Source organism: Lepidothrix coronata, unplaced genomic scaffold (genome assembly GCF_001604755.1).
Source record: "Lepidothrix coronata isolate B3197 unplaced genomic scaffold, Lepidothrix_coronata-1.0 Scaffold158, whole genome shotgun sequence".
Taxonomy (NCBI): Eukaryota; Metazoa; Chordata; class Aves; order Passeriformes; family Pipridae; genus Lepidothrix; species Lepidothrix coronata.
The window spans coordinates 612,864-625,332 of NW_016690338.1; the positions used below are offsets into that span (position 1 = coordinate 612,864).

General features: G+C 39.2%; 1 protein-coding gene across 2 annotated transcripts in view; it reads right to left on the reverse strand.

Moving 5' to 3' along the window:
* TRIO (trio Rho guanine nucleotide exchange factor) overlaps positions 1 to 12,469 on the reverse strand; it is a 248,016-nt gene that overhangs the window by 5,711 nt on the left and 229,836 nt on the right. The window contains exons 48-53 of one of the 2 annotated variants that reach the window (XR_001877064.1): positions 11,574 to 11,789; positions 6,652 to 6,899; positions 5,731 to 5,869; positions 5,360 to 5,387; positions 4,345 to 4,507; positions 2,212 to 2,333 (exon numbers count right to left, since the gene is read on the reverse strand). Coding sequence is in view for 1 of the 2 variants with exons in the window: in XM_017829066.1 (XP_017684555.1) it covers positions 2,212 to 2,333; positions 4,345 to 4,507; positions 5,360 to 5,387; positions 5,731 to 5,869; positions 6,652 to 6,899; positions 11,020 to 11,789 (1,470 nt within the window). In the remaining variant the exon portion in view is untranslated. Of the gene's footprint in view, positions 1 to 2,211; positions 2,334 to 4,344; positions 4,508 to 5,359; positions 5,388 to 5,730; positions 5,870 to 6,651; positions 6,900 to 11,019; positions 11,790 to 12,469 lie in introns of both variants that reach the window. The other variant, XM_017829066.1, reaches the window with a different exon arrangement.

Genomic DNA, 12,469 nt, shown 5'->3' on the forward strand with positions numbered 1-12,469 from the left:
AACAACTCAAGGCCTCATATTGTCCATCCTCTTGCAGCTCAGAAAGAAAATTATTTCTGTAATCAACTACTTCATTGATAGTTTTTAATGACTGCTACAGCAACAGAAGATAAGGAGTATTCTTTACTCTTTGCACAAGGGCTGAATACAATCAAATGGCAAGTCAGTTCAAGTCTGAAAGACTAAAAAATACTTTTTTCAAAGCTTGAAGTTGAAACCTTACTTTGTGCTACAGACTTAGAGTTTTAATTTTACATTTATAGGCAGGGGAAATGAAGGGTAGAATGGCCCCAGGAAACTAGGGCCAGAACTTCTCCGTAAAAGTAATGGTAGAGCTGAGTAGGACTAGCAAAATACAGCTGCCTGTCCTTTGGAGTCTAGTTTCAGAGTAACCACAACATACCAAATTCTAGCTTAGTTTTGATGGAAAAGTAAACACTTGCTTTTGGACAAGGTCAATAAGACCGAAGACTGTGTCTGAAAGACAGTAGTTTAGTCTACAAGACTTCCGTGACTCTTGATTCTGGTCAAATCAGTTTTAGGCTTCTGAACTGGTGTTGGAAGGACACTCATTACACTAGGTCCTTAAAGCACAGTTTCACACTGATTCTTATCCATCAGGAGCTTTTTACTCTCCTAACTAGAAAGTTTCCTTGGTTGAGATACTATGAGGAGAATCACCCCACCCTGTTAATCCCTATATGACACAGGGTGGCAGCAAGACAAACTGGATTACACACCAAAGCAGCCTGGCCAATGCAGCAGAACAAATTCTATAGTGGAATTAATTCAGGTACAGTGGATACTATATGTACAGGAATGAGTACCCTTGAGGGAAACAGTAAAAAGAAAAGGCATCTTACATTATATCTCGTAATCAACAATACACCTGCCACTGGAAAAAACCAGTGACCAGGCAGTGTAACAGCTACCTTAAAAAGTAACTCTATTTTTCATGAAACATTAGTATAAAGATAAAAATTTCATTTTCTGACTCCTTTATATATTGCAGCACACTCATCCTAGGGCTTAACTACTGTCTGTCTTGGTCAGTGGGCAGGAAGTGCCGGAAATAATCACCACCTCAATGTCTTGGCAGTAAGGCACTTACTGTGGCTGCCAATAGGCAGAGCTCGGAGTGGCAGCACTGGATATAAACCCCCGAAAATTTCAGATGAGATTTGGAAGGGACTTAGTTTTCACAGTCTAGTTTAACATTCCAAAAAATGTCAAAATTCTTTGAAAAAAAAGGGAATAAAGAATGTATTTTGGAGAGGTTCAGGACAACCGTAAAAGTCCCCATATTAGCTAGGACAGATGTACAAAGACAGAGAGCAGCACTTCATATCTTGTTTTCTTTTATATGAGTCAATTTGAGACAGACCCATTGCAGCTAAAATCTATGAATAAATTATCACCAGTGGATAAATATATGGGCCTCTCCATGGTCTAAAGGACCTAGTTAGCATCAAATATTATGACCTGCATGTAAGAAAGCCTGCTATCCTTCTGTCTCTCTTGCTTTCCCTGTTTCTAAAAACGGAGAATCTTGAACACGTAAGAATAACTGAATGTACAAACATGCACCAAAACTTATCATTATGTCATCAAACACATAAAATAAAAATCTTTTTCCCCCTTTGCTGTCTGTCTCCAAAACAAAGGCATTTTTCATCTTTGCAGGTCTCTTTTTTGTTCCCTCACAATCAGGTTGCCTCACTTCAGGTACTGAAATCATGCAACTTAACTGTAGATCAATGATGCAAAGACAAGAACTCATTATATGTTCTCCTAAACATTGTGGCTGTACAGTTCTAATAAAGGAGAATTTAAGATACAGAGTAATGCTACTCTTATCTGTACACTTCAGAAATTACAAGTTAGCATAATAAGGTTCATTGAGATGAAACTAAGAATGCTGATGATAAAATATGATTTTATCCATGCGTTTGAACTAATACTGGCAAAGTGAATGCATGTTGACAGTACTGTGTCAGTACATAATTTATGTATGAACCTCTAATCAGTTACATTCTAAAACTGTATCTATTCCTGCTAAATCAAGCAATACATCACAGGTAAAAAGGCTTGTTATGATATTGCTTTAACAAAGGGATGCCCAACGGCTGAGCTTTTCTTTTTACTGTTCTATGGGTACTAGACACTTTGAATGTAAATAGATTTTTTAAAAAAACAAAGAGACAGGCCTACCTAAAACTCGTAGACTGGCGGAAGATGAAACCGAACCCATATCGTTTGCAGCTATACACGTGTAGATACCATCGTCTTCTGCAGTGACGCCAATGATTTTCAGCGAAGCCTCTCCTAAGTCACTGGAAAACACAAGGGCATCTGTTAACTTTACATTAATTTTGCACACCTTAGGATATGAAAACTAGACAAAGTTAGATTGATACCGTTTATACTTCTTATTCTCCAGCCCTTATCTCCCTCTGGACGAACATTACTAACCTTGTCCTTGCCATATCAGAAGTCTCTTCCAGATGTGAGCACTTTGTGTTCATCAAGTACCTTGGAATGTCCTACAGATTATTAGAAAAACATCCTCACTGACACTCTGTCTCAGCATGCCCCAGGCTCCATTGTGTTTGAAAATTAAAGAGCTTTCCCTATTTCTTCCAGCTTCCTTTACCTTCTTCAAGTTATGAGAAGCTGTATCAACACAAACGTCCATCATGGTTCTTTCTGAAAGGTTTGTTTCCATCCCTAACTCCCAGCAAATATCAGCTGATCTATCATTTGTACTTTCAGAGCATTTACTCCTTGTAAGAGGGAGCTTCCTCTTCAACACAAGAGGCACATTTCACAACTTTGGAGACCTCAGAATCTGGGAGAATGAAGATGCGAGGAACCTAAAAAGGACTTAAGTTTTCCCTGTGCTTCAGGGCAGCAACAGCAATAAGCTATGTAAGACCACAGCAGAAAGATTCTGCAGACTCTTCCTTAATCTTTCTCACTATTCAACCAGACGTTTTATTTGATGGTTTGTCTTTAAATGTCTACTTAGATCTCTCTCTGTGCAATTAATTTCTAGTACTCTTTTGACTATCTGCCATGGACATGAACAGCAGGTAATTTAATTTGCAACAGTCTCTTACAAATGTGAATACTTGGCAAGTTCTCCCTACACTTTACACCTCTAGGCTCAAAACAACCCTAACATTGTGTTATTTTTTTCCACAATAATGCATATTTTCAAGATTTTCTATCATTCTTATTGCTTTCCTTTGGATTCATCTTAGTTACTACAAGTCATTTTACCGACTGAACTAAAAACTATTTGCCATGATCTTCACCACACAGTTTCAGGAGAAAAAAAGAAGGTAAGTTTAAGGAACATAGGAAGATGACCACCTTCCCCAGCTCAAAGAATATGTCACAACTATTTCTAAAAATCTGTCAGCCACTGACAACATGATTTACTGGATATAGTTCTGTAAGAGTAATGAGTAACAGTGAATTAAACCTAGCTAATCTAACTCTTACTCATCTCACAACAGCTCTGGATGCAGTAGCAAAGCTGCCACACTGCCTCTGTCACTCCATTAAAACAAACAAACAAAAAACCAAACAAAAAGCAGGAGCAGCAGGAAGTACAGGAAAACAGTATAATATGCCATCAAGTTTTCATAAAAGAGCTCTTCATTCTGAATTAAGAGCATACATAACATACTTCTTCACATTGAAGTTACTCAATAAACGAAATTTTCTGTATTTAAAAGAATGAAAGAATGCTTTTTCAGAAAAAATATTTTTTACCATGCAGTTTCCCATTCCAAAATAACAGTTTCTCTTACTAATCAGGTGTTTGAGTTACCAGTTATTCTGTAAAGTTCTATCATAGCAAAGCTAAAACCAGGTAAAAATATTAATATCCATGTTTCAAAAATAAAGAGTGACATTGCCACCTCAGTAGGAACCAGAGGCTTTTCTTTGCAAATTACTGTAGTGTGATCTGAAAGCTACTAAAGGAAATGAGGGACTGGCAGGATCTGTCACTGTCACAACATCCGGCATGTCACAACATACTGTTCTGCTTCAAGCACCAGGTCAGCATGACAGAAGAACAGCTGCTGCAATAGTTAATCAGAAATAACGCATTAATTTTGTTTTTAAAAATCAAATAAATATGACATTTTGACACCCCAGCCATACACAGAAGTTACACAACATTTCAGGAAAATCTCAGCTGTGAAATCTCCCTCTCTGTCTGAGGGCAATCCTGTCTTCATGCCTCATAGCCAAAAGCTGCCCTGCACCAGGACAGATAGAAAATACAACTGTTTCAGCATTTCCTGTTGAACATTGCACAAATTACTGTACCTGTATGAAATGCTGTGATGACCGTCATTGCTCAGTGTGTTATGATCAGGACCTTTCCAAGTAACTGAAGCCTTGGGGCGACCACAGACTTTACACCTAAGCACGATGGTCTCTCCTGTCTCACATGTTACCTCACTCAATGGAATTATAAACTCTGGGGGAACTGGAAAAAGAAAATTAATGGCATTAGGTCAACTGAAGTAAATACATTTAATTTCTATTCCTTGTGCTCTTTCTTTTCTATTAGACAAAATGGTAGGGTACTTTACATTTCCAAGATGTATCCATCCCTCTACCGTTGGAGCAGATCCATGGTTAGGCCACTTGCTGAGGTTCTGCAGAGCTAGTGAATTTTCCTCTACATGAACTTAGACACAACTGCTGCTATGCCACAGATAACTGTGAAGCCTACCATGGTGAACTAAACACCCTGTTTATGGCAAGCTGAGGAAACTCTACTGGGTAATATTTAAGGATGCCCAGCTAGGCTATCTGTATATCCAGCTAAGTTTGCAAAAGGGAACACAGAACACTTCATCCACCGAAGTGCTGTAGTGGTTTCCCTTTTCCATGGGTGAAACTCAGAAAGTTTGGTTCGGTGTATTATGCCAAAAATCCAGTTTGGCTCTGACCCCAAAGGGCCACTGTCTTTGTCCCGATTAGCCTCTGTACTGGAGAGGTCCTGAACATTCCCTAAAAACAAGGCAGTTCCAACTCCAGGCCTTTTTACTTTGCAAATTCAGCAAGGCCCAACTTCCATACAGTCTCCATACAGAACACATCATACGGTCCTTGTGTTTTATGTTGTTTTGGATTTGTGGAAAAAAAAAAAAAAAAAAAAAAGTTCCTTACATCTTAAAAGGAAATATGACATTATTTCATTCTACCTTATCCAAAAAGAGCCTGTGTACATTTTGATACAATGCCCTCAGTTCCCAACATAACTTGTATCAAGCAAATGACGTTTTAATCAAATTATATTGACTGCAACTTCTAAAAAATAAAAGCAACTCACCATCATAAATGTAATTGGGGTTGAGAAGCTGAAAAGAAGAAATTACAGAATTAATGTCCTGATAACCTTATAATAACTTAAAGAATGGTAGAAAACCAAGTACAGTGATAGGTCAAAGTTAGTTGTACCCACAAATCCATGAAACATCTAAACATTAGTCAATAATTTCTGCATTACTCTTTTTTTTTTCTGCAGTATCCTTTTGTTGTATCATGCCTGCAGGTTCAAAGATTATACCTTCCTGTTTTCAGAAAGGTCCATTAAAACCACTGTTGTCTTTGATTTCTTCCTGTGAAATTCTGACAGAGGTTACTTTAAAGAAATCCAAACCCAACAACTTTCGGAAACTACTACATCTGTGTAACACTTACCTTTACAGAAACCTTGTTGGCAAGTCCTTCTCGGGATTTGCGGTAACCGTTTTCTAGCTTGCCTTCCCTTTTGCCGTCTTTATCTTTTTTCTCAGATTTCTTCCTTAATCGGAGTGCTGTGTGCCAAGACGTTGACTTCCTGGACACAGAATGTGAAACTTCTATCAATTTTTTTCATGTTATGTGCTATACTATTTTCAAAGGTCATTGGAAAAGTATGTCAAAATGTTATTTCTATGTATTACAGTATAGTGAAATGAAATTAAGTATTACATAAGAGATGCCATCCTTGCCTAAAACTGTCAGCAAGCTAGTAATGTAGTCTGTATTTCAGTATTTCTTGAAATCATTGCTCAAATAGCAAACTTTCTATATGAAAATACAAACTGTCAATCAAACTGAGCAATGGTCAGTATGAAATCCATACCAAATACAGCCTACAGGAGCTTTATATAAAATTTCAGTGCTAAGAACTTTGATATAATTTCTTCCATTGCAGATTTGAGAGAGGTCTTCTGAGCACAACCAGTTATTTTCATTTTCTTTGTGGCTCAAAGTGGAGATCTAGGAACTCTGAAATCTTGTTTCACTTGAACAAACATCCCCTCCCTGTTTTCCTAGACAATGATGTCTAGACTGGTAACTCATTCTATTAAATAAACCATTGCTGCTCTTAGATCAGGCATTCTTTTCCCAGACGACTGGGCTATTAAACTTTTTAATAAAGAATATGTGCTTCGGGGATCTTTCTTACTAGCTTGTATTTTGAAGTTTGCTAAGCGACCTCTTAAGTACTCATTCTGCTTCTTGTTCATTTATTTCTCAACGATCACATCAACTTTTGGTTTAAAAGGTTCAAAGCCTTGCCTAAATTGGAAGTTTTTCTTTCTCCTCCCCTTCTACACACACCCAGGCACTCACTTGATGGTTCCATCAGGGTTGTCAATGATGACTGCACTGGTATGCCCCAAGACATAGCCGGGAATCCAGCCCTCGGCTGCGGGGCACTGATCAGTGGCGGCTCTGAACACCAAAAACATGTTCTGTTGGTTGCTGGCTAGAATCTGCACGACCTCTCCTTGGTAGACATTTATCTCATCCTCCTTCACTGCCGTGTAATCGTGTGTCACCAGCATGGTGGAGATATTGCTACTGCTGCTACTTTCACTCTGCAAGTTTCAATCAGAAGCAGAGAGAAGGGGGAAAAAAAGAGAATCAAGTTTAAAGTTCATGAAGAAGACTAGCTGTTCTTGGCCTGCTACATTACCTGCATAATCCACACAGTTTAAACTGTAGTCAAAGAAAAGAACAACAACTTCTCTTTTAAAGCTGCCTGTGTCTATTTTTTTTGTGCATTAGTTTGATATTTGAATGTCTTCACATACCACTGCTGCATAAATTGATTCCCATTACTTTTACTCAAGATTATTTCCATTAACTAAGAATCAGTGTATACATAGATCTCAACTCATCTTCTTTTCAAGCCCAGACGTTGAACCTCGCATCTTCATCAGGCAACAAAACTATAGTACAAGTATGTATGGTCTTAAAAGTGCAGTTTCAAAAATCATAATCATTACCTCATAAACACTGAAAATTCCGACAACAAAAAATACATACAGTCTTTCCTAACTATTTGTCAGATCTCAGACACCAGCCTTCTGCACACAAAACATGACAAGGTACAAAAGAACAAAACAGGCTTTTGACAGTTTGTCTCAAAAACATAAGGCTTATATCTGGTTGAATCTCTATGATCAGGTTTATTCCTTAAAATGCAGAGGATGAGGTAAATTACTGAAATAAGAAGTGATTAATTTCTTGGTCAAAACAGGCCCACTATACTATCAGAATCACTTCTAATTGATTAGTGACTGATAGCTGAGTGGTGTTGGCTGTTTCTCATACACTTTCAACTACTGTTCGTGATGCTCACTAAGCATTTGCAGAAAGCTAATTATGGTGGATCAGTTGTAATCATAGTACTTTCAAAAAAAAAATCCTTGCCCTGGCCATAAATTCACTAGAAATTATTATTTTTTAAAACTAAGACTTATTTTGCCCATTTGCATGTATTCAGTATATGAGGTTTAATAAATGGAAGTTTGAAATCTGTTACAAGATTACATAACCTTCTCCCTCGATAAGTTATTTCCTTCTTGAAACAAACTAAAAACAAACTGGATGGCCTACTAATGATGTGACATTAAGTGTGTATGTGTGCGCGCGCCTGTCTTTTGTCTCTGTTTTTATTTCAAATTGTTTCAGGTCACTCACTACCAGTGAGGGCTCACTATTGCTCATTAGTAGCTGAGCTGAAGAAGGAAATTAGTACACAGGTGTAGCTGGAGACTCCTGTTGCCTATATAGCATAACCATATGTTAGCACCGTGTATGCGCTAGTAGAAAGCTTGGCACGCAGGATTAAAAGAGTGTAATCTTTTTTCTCAAAACTGTGAAATATTTCTCCCCTCAGTGTTGAGAAGATGCAGCAGGTGTCAGTGGACAGTGTGGTACACTGGAAGCCCTGAAAACTGCATTCTCTTCTAATCTGCTAATGGCCTTGAACAAGTCACTCCACCTCTCTGTGCCTGTGCTTCTCTATGAGTACTCTGGCTGAGAAACCAAGAGATTTGGAAAGGAACAGTTTCAGATTACTCATTCATAGCACATTCAGCACACTGAGGCTTGGGTTTCCAGTGACTGTACATTTTATTCTAGCTGGACTGTTACAATCAACTGGGTGATCCAAGTCTTTTTTTTTTTGCCTTATTAGGATGATGAAGCAAATGCTACTTCAGAGAGAAAGATCTTATCGTGGATTGTACCTCTACTAAAGGATATTTACATTAATTTCAGATGCTGTATTTCCAGCAGGAGAATTTGTTTTTCCTAGTTTAGAGGACTGCCTGCATGCCTTTTCGTATTTACACGCCCTTTCCACGATTCAGGCAAACTGGGCATAGCCAAACTGAACAAAGTAATTTAATTTTCAGTCATCATTTAAATTAAGATTACAGCTTGCTACATTCTTTTACCTAGATGAAAGAAAAAATCTATTCAGAAAAAAGCTGGTTTTGTTAACTCCTCTTGTTACGCTTACAGGGAGAGATGAAGGGAAGAAGCAATCTCAACCTAAGCACCAAACCTTGCCCCACACACTATTCTTGAACATACTTCTTCTAAGCATGCAGCAGAATTTGTGTAACTGAAAGACTGGCCTTTCTGTAACGTAGTATTCCTTTTTAACATTTAAGTCTTGAAGGATCATATTAAACTCTGAATATTTCTTATTTTCAACAGGGACAGTTAAATCTGTTAAACAAACAAGTGTCTGGTAACTACTAAGTGGCAAATGTTCTCGAGAATGTGTTTATACCAAGCATTCATTCTCACCAGAGAAAGGTAGCCTTCTCTTCTGCCTTGCAAGGAAATAATTATTCTTGCACAGTTAATGTTTTTCTGCTTCAACTTCTGCTTGTCATCACTGACCTCAACTATGGGATTAGAGAAGGAGCTACAAATAAAATATAAAAAATTCCTCCCATATTCCTCAATTAGCAAAACCTATTCTTTTTTCTTCTTCGTAGAAGTAAGTTTCCAAAAGTAATCAACCATAACCATATGCACATGTAAATATACACACACAAGCGGTTAAATCAAAATAAACCTGTGGTGTGAAATCTTGCTGATTGGTCTATAAATGAGGTTATAAATGAGGACTGATGGTCCATCTCAATTACCAAACTAAAAGACGCAGTTGTGAAGCAGAAGGGATGCATTCCATGATTACCTCTCACAGTGAGATAAAAACAACCAATGTTGTCTTTGCTGAGATAGTACCAAAATCCAAATGTTTTGCAAACTCAGTCCTATCCCATCTTTCCCTCTCTCTTTTTTTTAATGGAACAACCTGAATTAATATTAGGCAAGTCTTCTCTGCATATAAAAAGTACCACCATCTTGATTCATATACTATGCAGTAAGTGAGAAATACTTACTCAAATTACCCCAGATATTATATTACATTACATCACATCACATCACATTTTGCTAGACAGAAAATAAACACAAGACAGAGCTAAACCAAAAAAAAAGCTGAAGGAAGATTGGGATAAAAATACAAAACATGCAAAGCATAATTTTTTTCTTCTGAAGCTATTATAAAAGTAAGTATAAGAACTAGGAAGTCAAGAAAGCATTGTATGTTAAACAGTTCTATAAAGATAAGCATGCATTTAAAAAAGGTCCAGCAAATTAGGTCATTTGTAAAATTGGTATTGCATACTATTTGTGAGAGAGTGGAAAGACAAACATTCATGAACACAATGCTTAGTGAGAGAAAAATCAAATGCGATTTTAAAAAGAAAGGCACCATAACCTGCCTACCACATCCATGGCAAGAGCCTCCACATTTTTGCTTTATATTTGCACATGCCCCTGTAATTGCTGTGTTGCATTCCTGGTGGATGTTAGACGTTATTACAGGTAACGTAGATTCTGTTGATACCCCAGATTTCCACACAAACACACCAAGTGCATACTAAGAGGCTGAATCTCCAGATACGCTAAACCAGTTCTTCTTAACAAAGGAAAAAAGGCAAGTGGAGCGGGTATTTGTTTTGACTGTAGTAGAAGGAAGATTATTTTAGCTAGGTTTTGTTGGCCTATTTTGAGTGGATTGCAGAAAGCTTCCTTGATCAAACACAGGATTTAAAAAGAGAATTTTGTACAACAACTAAGGCTGAAAGGAGAGAGGGGAAAATAAATTAATAAAAAACCAAAAATCAAGTAGCCCAGGGACCGTAGATGTCTCCACGACAATGGTGGCGAATTTGTGCGTGAAAGGGAAAAAAGCCCCAAGGCAATCTGCCAAACTCTTGAAGTCAGGTTTAAGTGCTGGCGCAATGCATACCCCAAGGTGCTCTGGCTGCCACGCTTCAGCATGTTAATTATGTGCCTTCAAATTAGAGACGAAAAAAGCAAGGACAGCGAGTTAGTAGTTATCAGCTTAGCGACTTATGTTTTCAGCAGAGGCAGAAATTGCATCTAATGTTAGCAGTTGGCTTTTGTGTCTGTATACATAGCTATGTTCGTATGTATACATACACAGAGAGGTAGACACTCTTGTTCTTTTTAATGTGCAGAAGATATTTGAACAGTTGATTATTTCAGAGCAGTACAGCACTGGAGAGCCAGAAGTTAGTACGAAGAATGATGGCAACGCACAGAAAGGGAGCATGGGAAGGTTTTAGAAGAGCTCGCAGGACAGAGGTGCTCCGCTCTTACCCCATTACTCTGGGTGGAGTGAACTGACTGCTCGCTGGTCGAGGAGCATGTGCTCATGCGGTCTGTGTCCTTGCTGTGTGAAGAGTGGCGGTGGACCTGCCGCTGGAGGGAGTCATTGTCCCCAGGGAAAGTGAAGGAGCCAGGGCGGCTGGCAGGGGATGCTGGGATGGAGCTCCAAAAGGAGCCCTTCTGCAGGGGGCTGCTGGGTGGAAAAGTTTCCTTGCCAAAGGGAGAAGGGAAAGTCGTGGAGAGAGGAGAGTTCATTGGTGAGATGGCCCCTGGCCTTGGCTTCCCAAGCGTCAGTGATCCTATGCTGTTTCTTGTTCGACTGTCCTCTGAGCTTCCACGTGAGTCCTTCTGGGCTCCATCAGCTGAGCCAGAAATATTTCCTGCTGTCTTCCTGGGACTTTCAATAACTTTCATCTTGGGAATCTGTTCAGCTTCTCTCTGAGGACCATCCGGCTCTGCATTGGGAGGGTGCCTGTCTGGCTGGCTCAGGCCAGTTTCTAAGGAGGTGTTGTAGTGTGGCAGGGAGTGATTGTGAATGGACATACCTGACATCTTGTCTGCCTCTGCTTGGGCCGAGGCTGCAGAGGAGACCAGGACTGGGGAATGGTGTCTGACAGGCTGGGGGATCCGGGATGGCCGGCTACGGCTGGAGCTGGGGATGCCACTACAGCTGCTGGGGCCGCTGCTGTTACCACTGCTGCTCCCGCTGCCGCCTCCACCACTGCTGTGGTTCCTCTGGTACTCGATTGGGGACGTCAAGGCTGCAATGGGGGCGGGAGGGGAGGCGATCGGGGAGAGAGAGGGCAGGAGAGGGAACAGGAGCAGTTTAAAACAGACATGTTTACTGGCAAAAAGGGGAGTGCTATTCAAATAAATTTCCATAACAATGCTGGTCAAGTCACTTTTCTATATCTCACCTTCATGACCTGCTACATTAGCCTATATTAACAATTAAGAATCTGAAAATAGGAAGAAATGTTTTCCTCTAGGATCACATTGTTAGTCAGCAGCCAAGCTGGGAAAAAAACAAGTGTGACTCCAAATTCTCTTTATTGTAACTCTTTAAAAAAAGTCTATATTGGGGCAACAACTGATAGATATAAAAACACAGCAAGAACCTTCTAGTGTCACAACAGACACTACCACCTTCTACTTTTCTCCTGCAGAATCTGTATGTTGCCACAATAAGATGTGACAACAATGGCCACCAAAATAACACAAGCAAAACATATTCTGAATAGATGCTTAAAATTCCACTTGGGTTTAGCATTTAAAGGCTTGCTTTGCTTAAAAGGGGTACACAAGCTCTCCACCTCAACGGATGGTGACAATCTTGATTCACTCCTACAAAACATTTGGAAAATTTCACCAAGAGAACACCATGTAAATTCAGACTACCACTCTTATTATAAATGCTAGCATCTGTTCTGAAGCAGAAATG